The sequence below is a fragment of the Astatotilapia calliptera genome, chromosome 15 (assembly GCF_900246225.1).
Source record: "Astatotilapia calliptera chromosome 15, fAstCal1.2, whole genome shotgun sequence".
Classification (NCBI taxonomy): Eukaryota; Metazoa; Chordata; class Actinopteri; order Cichliformes; family Cichlidae; genus Astatotilapia; species Astatotilapia calliptera.
This window is the reverse complement of record NC_039316.1, coordinates 17,918,535-17,936,585: the sequence shown is the minus strand read 5'-3', so window position 1 is coordinate 17,936,585 and position 18,051 is coordinate 17,918,535. Positions and strand designations below refer to the sequence as shown.

General features: G+C 39.9%; 1 protein-coding gene across 1 annotated transcript in view; it reads right to left on the bottom strand.

Annotated features, from left to right (window-relative positions):
- The window catches only part of man1a1 (mannosidase, alpha, class 1A, member 1), a 158,258-nt gene that overhangs the window by 18,577 nt on the left and 121,630 nt on the right, over positions 1-18,051 (bottom strand). Inside the window, exons 5-7 of the mRNA XM_026142320.1 lie at positions 16,988-17,082; positions 2,136-2,259; positions 1,709-1,802 (exon numbers count right to left, since the gene is read on the bottom strand). Of these exons, the coding sequence (XP_025998105.1) occupies positions 1,709-1,802; positions 2,136-2,259; positions 16,988-17,082 (313 nt within the window). The remainder of the gene's footprint in view (positions 1-1,708; positions 1,803-2,135; positions 2,260-16,987; positions 17,083-18,051) is intronic.

Sequence of the window (18,051 nt, the reverse complement as noted above, 5' to 3'; positions counted from 1 at the left end):
AACACAACAGGAACGCTTGATTAACGTACTTTAGTATTACGCATAAAAATTATTGTCCAAAGCAAAGGCATAAACTAGCAAGAAAACGACAAGTTCAAGGGTCGAGCATTACAGCACACAGAGGAGATGTTTACTTTCTCGTTAATCAGTGAACGAACCCGAGAAGATTAACACAGTTTTTATCCGCCACATGTTAAGGATGGCCCAGAGTACTCAAAGCAGCCTTCTAAACACTCATATCTCAAATAAGCTTTAATGGAAGAACTGGGGGGCAGCTAAATCCCCAAATGAGAAAGAAAGAAAGAGTTCAACATGTGAAGGGTGTTGGCTGTGATTGGTGATGCTTAGCCAGCGGAAACCTGGGACTGAAACGTTACTGCCTTTTTATTGTGTCAAGACAAACAAACGCAAACAGTTCATGCGAGTGGTAACTTTGATTTGGATGCTGTTATGCCATCTGTGAAACATCTGGCACACTCTGACTGTAGCATCTGGTGAGTAGGCAGGAACTTTAAAGTGGACATAAAACACTACATGTATCGAGGCTATTTGAAACCATGGATGCCTACTCTCAAAAACTCTCACAGATCTAACACTGTTTGTGAAACTGGGTTTAAGAAGCATCTAAAGTTTAAGTTTAGAGTATGTTTAGCATCATCTTGTGCCTATAAAGAACGTGACAGCACTGTGGTGCTGCTAATGGACCTACAATAGTGTATGTTAGCTAATTAGTGACCAATAAGTCTAAAAGACACTAAACCTATAAATCAGTCTAAGGCAGTCACTTTTGTACTAGCCCTGGCTGCAGCAATGAATTCTACATAAAAAAACAAAGGATATGCTTGTGCACTTTCACTCTCTTAAGTAGGTACTTCAAACAAACAAAAGAAAGATCTAACGACGGCCAAAAATATGGAGCAAGAATCCTGGATGTGCACAAAACAGCTTCTCAATGATGCAATCAAAACAACTTGGATTCCCAAAGTTTGTTATCTTACGTTGACTTTATATAAAGCTCTCTCATAACTATATCCAAAAAATTTAGTTTATTGCACAGCTTCTGATATGTAAACTGCAAATAAACAGTGCACCATTTTGCCTCAAATCCTCGTACAGCACACCTCTCGGCTCAGTGAACCACACACGTGTGGCGGTATGGCCTGACTGGTCAGTCAAACTGGCAATGACTTGTCACATATGTTTTTAAAAGTAGCCAATATAGACGTCTACCACATCATTTTTGAACTTTTACTTGTTTTTAGCCAGTGCCATTTAGACATTCATTAGATATCCAACCTAGTGAGAGTATTCAGCGGTTAAAAGTTAATTGGTGAATAGCAGGAATTAGCTTGATTTTAAGCCTTTGCAATAGAGTGAAAAGATTTCAAATGTAGATGTTAAATAGTCCTCTGAATGGCTGACTGGATTTATCCCAGAAAATAACGTCCACAGAGGTTTAATTGGTGCTTGAGCCCCCCCCCTCTCATAAATTATCCTTTGAGCTTTCATCTTCTCTTATTACTTTTTCCCTGCTGTATAACTATATTTTATTGTGTGGATTATTTCTTTTTGTAAAGCATTTTGTAACACTGTTTTTGAAAAGTACTATACAAACGTTTAAAGCAGTATTAGCATACATGTAAGCAATACAAATAAAAAGGGAAGAAAGAACAAAATACAGGTTGTGAAACTGGGAATCAGGACTTACGTTGGCCCCACTGTCCACTGTTGGGATTCAGGTAGTTGGGGTATAGCCCCTGAGGTTTTTCCAGGCGATTGAGTACTTTACGGATGTTCATTACCTAATATTAAAAGAAAGAAAAAAAGAACATAAATATTTCTTAAAATTCTCAAAAGTTGCAAAATATGCACATTATATTTTATTATACAAGGGACTAGCTAGTTAGCAGGCTAATTTTACTAAATATCTATACACAACAATACTAAGATGTAATTGATATCAATTAATGTGAACTGTTTATCTCCGGTTTAGGATTTTTGTTTTTCTTTATGTAATAAAGAACTAATACTCTTACATACTCATCTTTATCTGGACTCTGGACTGGTATATTTCATTGCTTAGATATATTTTTTATTACAAAAAAACATCTTTTAAAAGTCTCTGTGTCTGTTACCTTCTGAGCAAACTCTGAATTTCCTGAGAGTCTGCTGAGGTGCATAAACTCCAGATGCAGGGTGCCATACTCTGCCAGGATGCTGCTACCACCCGATGCCCATGGCCAGTTCCTACCAATACCACTGCACAAACACAGAAGCAGAAGGAGACAGAAATGTATGTTAAACGCAAAAACAATAATAAGTGTGACATTTTTCGATTTTCACTGTATGGAATATTTTTTTAGGACATGCCAGAAACACCTCACCTCAGAGGTGCCCCGGGAGGCTTCCTAGCCAAATGTCCAAACCACCTCAATTGGGTGTTTTTGATATGGAGGAGTAGCGCCTCTCCCAAATAACTAAGCTCCTCATACTCTAAGATAGAGCCCAGACACCCTACAGAAGAAGCTCATTTCCACCGCTTGCATTCGTATCCACAGACTCATTCTTCTGGTCACTGCCCAGAGCTCATGGCTATAGGTGAGCGTAAGAACATAGACTGACAGCTTAGTTTTCATGCTTGGTTCTGCTGCACCACACCAGACTGGTATAGTGTGCAAATCACTGCTGATGCTGAACTAATCCATATGTCAATCTCCCGCTCCCTCACTCTTGAACAACTACAGCGATTACATTTCCTGTCTGGCTTGGGAACGCCTTGGTATCCACTCCCAAAAGAGCTGGATGAGGTCACTAAGGAGTGGGAGGTATGGGCTTAGACTGCTGCCCCCGTGATCCGGACTCAGATAAGTGACAGAAAATGGATGGATGAATGACGAACAAATGCATGACAAAAATAAAGCAAATCAGAACAAATGAGTAACATAATAAAACTTTTAACTTGGGCACATACCCGCAAACTTACAACACCCATTCCCACTAAACAGGCAGAAAGTCTTTAAAAAGCCATCTTGAAACTCTTACTTAGAAACCAAACTCCTTAAAAATCTGAAGACTGCTAAACAGTTCCTGAAAGTTTGATCTTATTTTTAAAAGTAATTACTATTCAACCGATTTTCACTCTGAAGGCATTTACAAATAGATTCCTTAAATAGATAAAGAGCAGGGTATGTTAATGACACTAAAATTAAACCAAACGTTACACTCCGTTTGTTATATTTATGCACATGTCTGTTTTTCCCACAGTCTTCACCTGGCAGCACATCATTCTTTGAGTTTACCCGTCAGTCAAAAGGAAACTTGTTGGAGCCTGTTCTCTGCCAGGAAACAAAAAAAAGGTGCGTCTGCTCTCGGGCCATATGTGAGAGTTACCAACCTTGGCGTGTATGACAAGGACAGAAGACCTTGCAACTGGGAGTGTGTGCATGTAAGTGTGTGTGCTGGATCATTACAGCCACTGACAGATCACTTTCAGACCAAGGACTGATGACTCTGGTGGTGGTGCCTGAAGTAACTACTCATGAATACATATGAACTATTTACTACACTGTCAAGCACACCGGGATGTCGGCCCTACAGCAACTACATATGGACACATGTACTACACAAACACACACACACACACACACTGAAGCAGAGGAGACATCCAACAAATGAGAAGAAGGGGGAGGAGAAGGAGTGTGGATTGGGAGATGTGCTGCACAAACACACACACACACACACACACACACACACACATAGAGACAAACCCACACATCTCTTTAAAGAGGTGGATGAACATACTAATTATGCCCCCCTTCTTCAACTCATCATGTTGCATAAGCCATAATTTGTTTCCCATTACACCACAGATTTAATCAAGTCAACCAAACACAGGGACGACCACTGCCGCATCAGGCAGCGAACACAGAGTCTGGCAACTGTCAGAAAGCAGGAATGGTGAGAAAACATCCCATCATTGCACACCCTGATTAATTTGGGGGTCAGCTCCCAGCAAAAATTTAATTGGCACTGTCACACCGCTGAGATTGTGTATAAACACACACATATATTTTGGATTAAGTTTTTAAGCTACATTTTAGTCAAACACTATTCCTTCATCTCCGCCGCCTATCATTCAACCGTAGTTTTGATCTGTCTATCCATATTTTTAGTCCCTTTATAAACCCTGTGATGAACAGTAAATCCTTTTGCTTGTATGGGTGGGATTGAGAGACAACGCACACCTTTCCAGCTCGCCCCTGTCCACCTCAATCCCCCTGAAGCCCCGCTGCAAGAAGCACCAAATCCATGTTAGGGAGTCTAAAACAAAAGAGAGCCAGACAAAACCTAAAACCCCCAACGGTGCCTTTCAACTTTCTTTGTTAAGAAGGGCTTTCTGCTTCAGGCTCTGGGTGTGCCCACATAAAAAGGGGCATTTCAGAAAGATCCCTGTGAGCGCCACCATTCCCAATCAAATAAGTTATCAAATTATGATGTAAAAATAACCTGGTGATTTAGTGCACAGAGTGGTAAAACCAACATTTATGTTCAAGTTAATTATTTTATCGCTGAACGCGCTCTCTGTGCTGCTGTTTAGTTCTAAGGTGACAGCTGGAGATTAAAGCTCTGAAACTTGTCCCCTAATATAAAGAAGACACGGAAATCACTTCAATTTGTTACAGATCAAAGTGAAATTAATTTGATTGCTGATTTGATTAATCACACATTTTAGTACTTACGGCCTTTTTTTGTGCAGTACCGTTAACAAATGTCATGAATATAACACTATGCTTAAATTACTGAATCAGTTCTGTGCTTGGATGAATAATCTCACTTCTTTCATTCTTAGCAAAGCATGCAATGCATGTTAGAAACAAAGCTTCAGGGCTAAAAAATAAAGCTAACATGTGGTTCCTCTAACGGCCACTTGACGTTGACTCTAAGAAATCCTCAGACTCTCGTGTTAAAATGTCCAGCTTTAGAGTACTAAAAAGCATTTTACTACCAGTTTCAAAGAAACAGTTTTAGTCTCTGTGTTCAGTTTTAAAAACAGCTACTGAAACAAATTTGCACTGGGTGAAATGATGGTGAAAAATCTACTTCACAGACGTTCACATTGATTCTTGTGAGCACCCAGAGCAATGTGATTACTCTGGGTGCTCTTGGCTTGAAGAAAAGACAATAAAACTGTAGGACTGTTTTGGTAAGTTCTACAAATCTGTTCATGTGGTTTTTGTCCAGCTGTTCCTGTTGGTTTTTGTGAGCAAATCTTTGTGGGTTTCCAAAAACAATCCAGAAACCGTATTTGTGTGATTAAACACTGTAAGAGATCAGGTAGTGGTAGTCTTTACCTGGGGAATTCAAATAATTAAAAAATAATCATAATTCCACTGAAAATTACCCTCCACATTTAGCCAGACACTAATAGTCTGGTGCAAATTAACATGAGGCTGTTTTGGATGACCTTTTCCCTTTTGCAAACTTTATTTTTAAATGTTTTTCTCCTGGCTTTTTCTTACACAAAAGAGGCTGCTCTGGTAATTACAAAAGAAAGTTTGGACGGCATGTTGTTTGTAGCCAAACAACATGGAGACCTATCAACAGCGAGATCCAGGTCACATCCATTAGAAGAGTGAAATCTCGAAGGGTGGTGAGATAGATGAGATGCTTAACAGTCTATTAATATTAATGCTAGCTCTGTAGCTAGGGACCAAAGATGTCGCCGTCAAGTAAAACACAGAGCTGCTTGTCCTATGTGAGCATAAACATGTGATTTATTTCCTAAAGCACATGTGTTCTCCTGGTGAGACTAATTTTGTGTGAATGGGGCTAAAGGCTGACTCTTTGCTGTTGGCTGCTTGCAGAAACAGTGTGAACAAATGCGTGGATGAAATGATGTATTAATGCTCATAAACTCAATAATTTGGAGTCAGAGATCCGGCTCTGCTCCATTTTGGACTAAATTAACCTGTGGAGGAACACTTTGTTATCGCTATTCTGATGGAAACCAGTCCCCTCCTGTACTGGGACTGGAAACTGGCCTCCATCCATCCATTGGCATACAGAACAATGCATCTGTCTTAGACTATTTGAGTCTACTGTTGTATTTGACTACTGATGCAAATGTCCTAGTGGTTCAGTTTCCAGGGCCCTGTTGACAACAGCATGCTCTACATCCCATTTCTCACATGGCATGTAATAGGACTTATTAGCTCTAATCTTTGAAACACATTATTTAGTTTATGCAGTCTTTGCACTACAGAATACATAAAGTGCAATATTATAAAAACGTTGTACAACTGGTCAAAGTTTCGCCTCAGCTGGCTTTCGTCCTAATTTGCAGAAAATTTTCACCCAAGATGTCTAATCCAAAATGATAACAGAGTTCTCCCTGTTGCCTGTTTTTCTTTTTTTTGTGATCTCAGTGGGCTTCATTTCCACAGCAGCGAGGGGTATGAAGGTTCATATTAAACTCTGGATGAATATAAAGTCTCGGTTTATTGAATTCAGTTCTCGAACAGTCACAGCGGTGCTTCTCACTTCTCATCGACATGCTGGCTTTTGATAAAATGTTGTGCCGATGAGCCACGCTTTATACCAAACAGTAATATTAGAGTGCAGCACACTGAAAAACGTTTGGTTATTCTCTTTAAAAACCAAGCTGTAAATGTTAATCAATTTGCTACTGTGACCTAGAACTAGAGGACTTTCAGAGATTATATGAGGCTTACATCAGCGTATTAAAGCCGATATTGAACTTTCATTATAAGTTAAGAAGATGAGCCAACATGATCCACCTCTGATAGGAGTGATAGGATGGCGTTTGTTTGTTTAACAGGAACTCTTTTTTAAATTAATTTCCTTGCCTCACATTTCCCCTTTTATATTCATTAAGGGGCAGATATTATGCCATGCAGAATTTAATCCCAGTAATATCTCTCTGTTAAACAGAACAGATTATATCACACTACTTACATTTGACTATTAATCATTCAGTCCAAACGGTAACTTATCACTGTTTCACTTTTGACTTAAGTTTCAAAAACCTATGATTCCAGGTCTATGGATACATTTGAAAGCCTTCTTAGAAACAAAGCAATGCCATTCTTCCTAATTTTTGTACTCCTATGAAAAATTATGTACACTCCTACTGCTTCCATAGCAATTAAAAGGGTAAAAAGCAGCCAGGGGCTACTAATCAGACATACAGTGGTCCCTCGTTTATCGCGGGAGTTACATTCCAAAAATAACCCGCAATAGGTGAAATCCGTGAAGTAGCTAACTTTATTTTTTACAATTATTATAGATGTTTTAAGGCTATAAAACCCCTCACTACATGCTTTATACACTTTTCTCAGACACACATGAACATTTTCACACTTTTCTCTTTTGTTTAAACACTCTCAAAGTTCGATTTATCAAAGATTTATGTAAATTTGACAAGCTGAACGCATTCTGTACAGGAAACATCGCATGAGATTGATTGACAATGGTCTACAGTCAATCAGGACGCAGAACACAATGCACAGTAAAAAAACAAACAAACAAAAAAAAACAGCATGCAAAATTGCACACACAAAAAATCGTTATAGCGAGGTACCACTGTACTTGATTATCTGATTATCAGCAAATGTGAGCACATTTTTGCTGTTTGCTGGTCTGCAGCATTCAGGTGTGTGTTAACACAATGCCAAAACATTCCTGGGAGTGGACTTTCCAGCAAATTCAACCCATGCAAAAAATTTTTTTTTTTTTTACAAAAAACCCAAGTGCTACACAGACTCTACAGGCCTCAGTTAGCTCATGATGATACCATTAGAAAGGCAAAAAACAAGTACGGGTTGTTTGGAAAGACTGCCAGGAGAAAGAGTCCGCTCTGAAAAGGTTTATGATGTTTGTGGTTCCAGTTCTGATTATATCCAGAAGCGAAAGAACGTCTGTGGCCAGACTGTTATTATTTTTCTCAGGTAAGAAAAAAAACTTCACTTTTGTCCACTTTCCAACTCAATCTAAAGCTAACCATAACCTCAAAGGTGCACTCTGCAGTTTTCCAACAAACAAATTCTTACCTTCAAAAATACACAATGTGTGTCTTGAAAGTCTAGTTTTGATTTTGACCATTTTGCTGCCTTTGGTGCTAATCATGCTAACGTGATTAGCCTCCCTACCCCAAAGACTCCAGAGCATTGTCGTGCATTACATTATATATGCTTCAAGACCAACTTAGTTCACTACATTTAAGTTCACTATGGGGATAGCTAGGGGCTCAAGGGTTGCATGCAACAAATAAAGATCCAAAGCCTCAGCCCAGAAAACAAGTCATTACAAAACGATGCCACTGTGAATTAAAATAGTCTGCATTGGAGGACATGTTCCCATCCTCTTGGTGTCTTGTCCAATGCTCTTATCATTCAACCTCTAACGCCCACAGCTATTTCCTGGCCAGCTGCAAAACAACAAATCATAGCCTGCTAGTTTTCTAACCCTCCAGTGAATTCTGCAGAGCCAAAAAACAGAGGTTTTAATTCTGTGGTGCCAAGCTATAACCTGGAAAAACAGAAAAAGCAATACATCTCCATAAATTAGCATGTCACACCAGGCAGTGCCCTCTCACGCTCCTCTAAAATTATGTCAGGAAGCACTCCAATTCATTTGTACTCTATAGCTGGGTGAGGCCAATACTTTGGCCCAGTTCTCTTTGTTGTTTTCTCTGGAAAGCCTTTCACTGTCCTCCATCTCATCTTTGCCACGACCTCTCTTACCTCTCCTTTTCCTCTCGATTTCCTTTGCTGTACATCTCTTCCTCTGCGTCTTAAAATCTATCGTACTTTCCCTACGGCCAAAGAGAAAATGTGAATTGCGATAGATTCACAGTTAGCAACTTAATTAGAGCCCTTAAATCATGGCTGCCTTCCACCGCCTCAGGTTACAACTGAGGAGAGCTGCACTGAGAATGGATGTCTGGCTTTGTGTAGCTTGTTCTTTAAAGAAATCTCTGTACATCCCGAACGCTAGCCTTTTCTTTGCTTTAAAAACGTGCTTTAGGGCAGTGAGAGTGCATTGCTGCTGCATATATCTGTGCGTATTAACTCATTCACTGCCAGCCATTGGCAGTGAATGAGTTAAACCCATTGACTCATTCACTGCAATTGACGGCTATAGACGTCAATGGCAGTGAATGAGTTAATAACTGAGGCCAAAACAGAGGTGCTGTCATTTGCTCATCCAGATACATACAACCCTAAAATTTTAGATGACAGCTGCAGGAATGAAACTACACTAAAAGAGCTCATTGCACTACACTTATTAATTTAGTCACATAGCAATGCCGATACTGAAACTTAAACTCTTCTTCTTCTTCTACCTGCTGCCTTTAGGGGTCACCACAGCTGCCTTCATCTCTCCCCGTCCCTGGCATTACCATCACTAACCATCTTGCTGTGAGGCGACAACTCCCTGCACTGCAGTGCCACCCTACAGCCTATTGCCATATGCTGAGATTTATCCAGCATTCTCATCGACACTGTTTGATATTAACTGAACACACTGCTGTTTGTATTGTCTCAAAAAGATCAGTACTGATTGGCCTCTTTCTCATAGCTCATTTCTAATTCACTCCAATTAGCCAGCTTTTTCTGCATTTAATGTTGCACTCAGTTAAAGTAGTGCTATTAAACTGCTATAATGTTAATTGTGAGGCACAGCAGGAACAGCTGTGTTGGTCTAAGTACATCTCTGTGCACACAGTGGGTGACATGACACAGAGAGACGGACACGGTGAGTTTATTTTCCTCTTTATATCAGGGAGAGACCATGAGTCAGGGTGACTGCTGTTCACACGCGGCACAGAGCTAAGTAGCCGACCATAATCCGTAATTACTTGACGTAAATGGACGGGTATCAGCTGAACAGTTAAACCAGCAAGTTTTGACGTTTGCCTGGTTCTTTATTGTCTTTTTAAATCTTTATTTAATCTGCTTTTATATGTGGAAAACTGCTAACGGCAAGACTTGTACCTGGAGTTAGCCTTTGTGTAGTAAAAAGGGCAGAGCAGCCCAAAGTGCTTCAAATACACTGCATTTGAATCCAGTGAATATGTGACACAGCAGGGAATTTGGGCATGAGAGAATTTGTATTTTCTTACACTTATTTTTCTTGCTTCTTATTACCTTCAACCTCTTGATCTTGGTTGTTTACTGGTTTCTCTGCTGCTGCTGCTATGCTGATGACATTCAGCACTTAGCACTCTTCCAGCACTCTTGTAGCTCTAAATTAAAATATGAGCTAGCTGCTTTAATTCATCAGTCTCTGCTAAGCAAAGAATTTCCAGACATGCTCTGGATTAACAAGTTAATTTTCCTATCGCATCGAGAAGAAAGGGCTCTATGACAGAGTGGCACTACAGGGTCACCCAGTGTGGCACCCTCACTAGGCTGCACTAATAGAGCCGTTCTCAAATGCAGACCTATTAATCAAACTCCAAGACCCAAAGAGCTCAGGATTGATAGCTTCAGTCCCAGAGCCAAGAGCTGAAAAGGAGCAAATTTGCCTCAAGCTGACAGTTTTTTCTAAAATACTTTCCTCTCTGAGATAAGGAAACGGAACGAGGGTTAGTTTTAACTTTGCAACGTCATGAAGATGATGACATTGCTTTTAGGAGCAGTTCGCCTGGAAAGCAAACACTTCCCCACAAGTTACTGCGTTTTGTAATGCAGAGGGCCGTGGTGGGGGAGCCACTTCAGAAATGTATACAGCTCTTTGATTCAGTCTGAAAAAGGCAAAAAGATTCACATTTTCCCATAAATTCATCCCACGGTGTCAGACCTCACATATAAATACCTGTTCAGAGGTACCACTTAACATTTCAGCATGATTTCTTTGCCACTTGTCATTTTAACCAAGTCTTTTGTTGGAATGGTGATGCAGATTCGAGCACTTTTTAAATGCCTTACTGCCAATCAGAGGTGTGCGTGTGTGTGGGAAGCAATCATCACCATGATGCCTGTAGAGAGGAATGAGCAGCTAATTTCAGGGTGGAGCACGGATCCAGATACCTCAGCAAAACCTAACACATACACACACACACCGACACACATTTACACAATGCCTCATCCCATTAAGGCCAGTCAGTATGCAGTGCAGTGGGAGTGATTTGCAAGGGCTTTATCAGTCTGAATGTTAATAGAAGAGCTATGGGACTTACTGGCCAAAGCAGATAACAACTGGGAAACTAGTGTGTGTGTGTGTGTGCATGTATGCGTTTGTGTGTGTGTGTGCCTGTGTGTAAAAAAGTTAGAGAAAGTGTCAGAGGAAAAGGGAAATTAGTTTAGTTGGTACAGCGCAGTTATATGTTGTCGGTTGCTAAAGCACAGCAACTAAATACTACACACTGTATTCTGCACTATACACAGAGACATGCACATGCAAACAAAAGTCATTGCATTAGGTTAAAGTATTTTGGCTTGCACACGTGCCAGTGTGAACATAGTACATTTCTATGTACTCTATATTTGGATTAAAACCCAATCGATGTAGTGGTTTTAAGACGGATGCAGATATCTGGGCCAGATTTAATAAGATATGCAACAGGGTCATCTGCAAAAAGTGAGTTTGTGAGTTCCTACCGCTTACATCAATCTTGTAGATAAAATCCAGTTAAACATAACGATATTTTCTAGTTACTTACACAGCACAAATAAAGTTATTCTTTTCCAAAACCCTTTCATCACTACCCACCTTATAATATCTCGATTCAGTAACTCAGTGTTAATTAAGGGGCACGCTGCAAAGGTAGACGATGAGTCATGCTATTCTAAGAAATGAAAATATGAGTAATCTATTTCTTAAAGACTGTTATGTGCTTAGCGTATTCCCTTTCCCTTTGTCTTAAATATAAAAACAACATTAACTACAAAAAATTGAATTAAGCACACAGAACAAATCAGAAGCACCAAAAAGGGAAAAAATAATCATGTCAAATGCAAAAACTAGTTTAGAGGAGCACTACCCCAGCCTTCTCAGTGATGCACCTCTTCACCTTCTCAAATATTTAAAGCTCATTTCAGGGACAATTGTGTCTCTGTCCATCTGGCTGCAGTCCTGCCCTAACACGCCCCAATCTGCAGCAGATCAACCGGAAAAAAAAAATCATTTGGATCTTAGCAGCATTTTCCACTCGGTTAGTAGCAATCAATGAGTTGATGTACAAACTAAAGGTCACGGGGGGTCGGAGAGGAAGGCCGGGCCAGCCTTTGACTCTGTATGAGGAACTGTTGATTTATTGGATATTGCAAGCAAGCTGATCCACCTTCAAGTGCCTTTTGAAGATAAATCAGCTGGACATCAAGACAAAATTTCTCACGTTGATGAATTATTCCTTTACATTCTCTGACGGCCTTCAAAACCTTCCATCGTCCTTTGTTCCTGGTGGCTTGTCATTCAGAGGATGAGACATGTGATCAGCTCTTATGACCTTTCATAAATTAGATTTTTCTGTAATGAATTTGCAACATCTCTATTTAAACTTTGGTCTCTACACACCATAATGATCCACGACAAGCAGATACGCAGATTTTAGTTTCAGGTTTTAAATGTTAAAGTGAAAAAAGAAAAGCTTTTTTTTTTTTTTACTTTACTTACAGCCATGAAACTAATGTTAGAGCTACTGAATGCATCATTGGTATTTCAATTGGTTCCCTCTAGGGTTTACTTTCAATTTGCAGTTCTGTCTGCCACTGGGTACAAATTCTCCAGGGGAAAAGGATAACACTTTTTCCCCAGTAGGTACTGGTATTGTTCCCTAGCTGAAATGGTAGATGGGGGAGTAACTATGGAAACTCTACATGCTGCCAAAAGAAGAAAAAAAGTCCAGCATAAAGGGAAGGTGAAGCGAGGGTGTGACAGAAACAAAAAGCAAACAAAGAGTGGAAAGAAGAAAACAAATAAAGAGCTACACACTAGTGTATTCAGATCTGTTCCTATTTTATGATTACCATGTTAACACGTACTGAACATACCCAACCAGACAGTGAGTGATTTCAACCTGATGTTCAGATTTTCTTTTGAGATTTAGTGAGATAAAAATGATCTCAAACATTTCATTTCCAAAATAATCCCAATAGAACCCAGTAAAACACCCTGATTCTTTGAAATGTTAACACGTGCTGTGTTCAGGCCAAAGATTTTATCTTTAGAAATTAACTAAATGCAGCTCCGCAGGTTTATCTTAAGCCTTTATTAATTTGTCTGAACACACTCGTAATTCCCAAAGGAAACGCAGCAAAAACCTTTCCAAACTGAGGACATCGCATTTATCTTGTTTTCTGAAATTAACACAGGGCCATTGAGCAAACAAGGTTCACTTGGTATAGAAGCAATAAGATGTTTTAAACTGTGGCCTTATTTCTTATGGTCTCTCTTGGGCTCTGCAGATAGCTGCAGGGTAGAGCGATGAAAGGCTACCGACAGGGAATACAAAGAACAAGGCCATGGAGTGGAGTGGACTTGGAGTACACATCCTGAAACAGAAGGAGATACTGGGTCACTGTAGATAAGATGGATGGGCTGAACAAGGACAGAAATACAAGAGACTGGGATGTGAGAAAAACTTTAAAGAAAAAAAATGGAGGAGAATAAAAGAATGGAATGTAAAACAGAGAAGGGAGGACGGGGGGATAAAGGGAGAGATGATTCAGTAATTGGGCCTCGTTTGCAAGCGTGTTTTACAGATTTATTTTACCTCAATCTGGGTCAAGGTTGCATGGGCAGTATTCTAACTCAAAACTATCCTACTTCAAAAGCACTTTCAATTTTTCTTCTCAACTTCTCATTCCTAAAATCTTTTGATCTCTTCTTGCTTCGTTTCTCTCTGACCTGCACATAGTGAATTAAACATAATCTAACTTTGACTGAGTGCTGTTTATCCCACAGATCATTCAGAGCCGTCACTCTGAGTTTAGGATTTCTGCAACTGACCTCTACCTCTCTCTCTCTCTGTATAATGTCTACATGGTCTAATTTCCTCAATAGACTGTTTTAATGATGTTTTAACAACAAAAGAAATGAAATAACTAACATTTTCAAAGCACAGACGAGTTTTTATCACCAGAGAGACATATTGATAACACTTGTCTGATATGTATCAGTGGATATGGAAGTTTAGATTTATAGTTTTATAGATCTTCTGGGTCTTTACATAACTCAGGATGGGATTAAAAGCTACCATAAACCCCATTGTCTGTTGGATTACATTACGCTTGCCACTGATGGTTCTGCTGATCTTTTATGATATATCAATACAATAGCATAGGGATTCCCAGATGGTGCATATCTGCAACAGTAGGAAGGGGAGGAAACAGATATATTGAAATGATCTTGAAATCTTTTATAAAAAGATTATAAAGAATAACTTGCATTCTTGTACTCAGTTTATTTTAAGGATTCACAACCTCACAGATGGCTGCAATGATCAGTGTCTCTAGCTGATCCCACTGGAGGAGTTGAACAAATACCACTCTAATTCACATTACAGTAAACAAATACTATAGTCACACTAGGGAAAACAGTAGTTGCCAGAACCAGAACCACTTGCAGTCAGTTTCTGTCTTCAAGTCCCTTCAAGTGGAGTCCCTTACTGGAAAGAGAAGTGTTGCAGTCAGGTTGCCCTCATCATCTGAGAATAACTGCAGTCAGCCCAAGTCAGACTTGTTACAATACAAAAAAACAAGGACATACACCTATCAGCCGAAACCATGATAAATGTCAACTTGCGTCTGTGTGTCAGTGAAACAACACAACTGGCTGATAGGTTTTTCAGTTCAGATGGTGGTTGGATATTTGGGGCCAGAGTTCAGTCCACTACCATCGCTGTGCTTACCGAAGTTACTGTAACCCAAAGATTTTCTGTTCAGGGTTCACTGAGTACCATGGCCCTGTCCCTATATCTCTTGTACAATCATGGAATACAAAGAAACCTAACACCTTTTACAAAGTCTGGCCCTGTAAGGTGTTCTTCCTTCGGCTCATTCTTCTGTTAAGGTAAGAACCAAGGTGTCTGTTAGCAAGTATACAAAAACTAAAAAACAAAGTTTATGAAATCTGGTGGCGAGGAATTGGATAGGGAAAGGAAGACCCATCGAATTTTCTAGCAAATCTGGATCATTTGAAAAATAACTTGATTAAAATTGTTCTTCTCAAAAAAGAATCCATTAGTGTTGCAAAGAAACCAACTTCCCAACATCTTTATAATGCTAATCTGTCAATTTCATAGACAAGAAAAAAAAATTAGCTTAAAAATAGCAGTTTAACAGCCTACATTCTCTGTTGCTCTGTATATTTGTTACTGTAATTTGTTTCCAGAGTTATTTGAGTGTGTGTGTGTGTGTGTGTGTGTGTGTGTGTGTGTGTGTGTGTGTGTGTGTGTGTGTGTGTGTGTGTGTGTGTGTGGGAATATGGGGTTGTGCTTGTATGGTTCTAAGCTATCATAACTCAGTCATGCAGGTAAAGTCATCATCAACAGCAATCTGCTCAGGCCTCTGGGGATCACGTATGTGTGCAGAGTCACATACATGTGCACAGACATGAACACACACACTCACTCACTTACACACTCACTCTCCCTGGGGTATTTCTCACTTCAGGGAAGAGGACAAGGCGGGCAGAGTCCATTCACCCATACAGACAGAGAGAAAATTAATTTGTTACAGCGCGCTTATCGTCATGACAACCTGCCTTTTAATTAACGGGCTGACAAACAGCCTGGATGTCATGTCTCTCTTTGGGGAACGACTGATAGAAAGAAAATAGTGCTCTCCTCATCATGTGTGACTGACAGAAGGACTGTAGCAAAAAATAGTTGCAGACCTCTAATTGTTTTTATACAGAGATACTCATATTTTCATATTAAAGGGGGGCAGGGATAGCTCAGTAGGTAAAGTGGTCGCCCCATGATCGGAAGGTCGGTGGCTCGAATCCACTTAACGGCTACCCTGAGGTACCCCTGAGCAAGGTACCGTCCCTACACACTGCTCCCCGGGCGCCTGCTTAGTGGGCTGCCCACTGCTTCACTGAGTGAATGGGTCAAATGCAGAGAAAAACAAGTAATTTCCCCATGGGGATCAATAAAGTATCCATTATTATTATTATTATTATTATTAAAGACCCCAAAATGTTATGTGCTTATTGGTTGGAATTTATTTTAATTGCTTTAAAGTTCTAATTTTGGCATTGTGCACATTTTATTTTATATATATATAAATAAAACTGTGTTCTTAGCACATTTTTTTTCTTGGACTCTGCTTGAGTAGCTTTGCATGACTGAGAGTCCAAAATAATCCCTACTTATTTTAACCCTCTAATCGCTCGGTTCATCCATCATCTGAAATGCAGCATTTTAGCTCCTCACCTTAAACAAAGGTTTGAACAGCAGGTTCAACCCACAGGTGAGACACCTGTGATTTTTATATGACCTTATTAATAAAGTCAAATTAAAGCAATTTTTTAAAGCAAACCAGTAATGACTGTTACTTGGAAATTAGATGAGTGAAAAAAAGTCGGTTTTTAGATTCTTAAAATCAGTTTATATCTCTGCAAATGGAAAAAATGTTAAAATAGAAGTATGAGGGGGTTTTTTTTATATATGGAGGAGGTTTTGGTGGAGCACAAAGAGGGTTTCAGCCAGAGGAAAGGAAACATCACCAGCACTGCCATGTAACTAGCCTGTAACCCCAACCTCTTTGGGTTTGTCTTTTCCAATGCAGTTTAGTTTCAAGGATGAAGCCCTGGATGCAAAAAAATCAAACAGTTTCTGTCTGACAAGTTTGCTCTGTCATGTAAGACTAAAGCATTTCAGCTCAGTGTGTGCGAGTGGAACAGAGAGGGGTAGACCATGGCACCCCTTAAAGCATCAGGCCATCAAAACAGACCTGCTGCCTGAAAGTGGACTGCTGGGAGACAAAGAGCAAGTGTGTGTGCTGTCTGTTTGTTTTACCTCTTGAGGTTAAGCAGAGCCCAGGGGATGCCGGTGGGCGTTTTGAATGCAGGCAGCAGCTTCTCGCCCAACTCCACTGCCTTTCTGCGAAACACCTGAGAAAGAAACAGAACAAAAACAAGCAACTCATTACAAGATGGTTCGAGCAGCTGATGTATGCCTCTACATTTCCTTGAATTTTCAGCAGAAAATATAATTCAACATTTGCGAATCTCCATCTCTGCTCAAAATCCAAGGCTTACACCTGTAGCTTAGTGCTTCCCCCATCCTTCCACTCTTTATCCCTTTATTCCAGGCTTTTCCTCTTTCCTGTCTGCTTCCTTTTATCCCAGTAATGTTTTTGCCAGTATCTTTCCTTGCCTGCTTTACTGTTGCTTGGAGCTATACTGATGTTTTCCATGTGTAATGTGAGGAAACTTTAGCCCATTTAGTTGTTTAAAACGTCGCTGACTCAACATAGATATCTTAAAAACAGTTTCTCACTACAAAAAAACTGATTTATGGCTCTCCAGCTTACGTCTAATTCACCATTTTGCCATTATATAGCCAGCAATGTTTCGTTTCCCCTCTATTTAATGTGTTCCTGCTGCTTTCACCAAACTGATTGCCCAAAGAAAGTAAGATTTGCAACTCTATCACAATCTGTGAGGCTAAAAGGAGAAAACCGCTTAACTTTAGCTTAAACGTGAAAGCAAAACACATCTTAAAAAAACAAAACAAAAAAACAACCAAAAAACCAGCAGTGAGTCAGCCTTCCATCCAGAGAAAGCCAGACTCGCGGATCTTTGATCTCCTCTCATCCCTTTGGTATCTTTCAGGGTGAGACATCACAGCCTGTGCTGGTAAACACAAGCCTGTGGTGTGTATTTAAGTGTACTAACATCAATTTACACAGTTACGGACTGCTAGAGTTGAATTTTCAATGCATGTAACCTTCAGATCCATTTGGACCCACCACAGAGGCCCAGTGTGGCTTTAAATAGTGTCATGAATATTCAACCTGAAAACAAGAGCAAATACACCTGGAGCTCAGACCTGCAGGAAACTGGGAAATGATGCCCTAT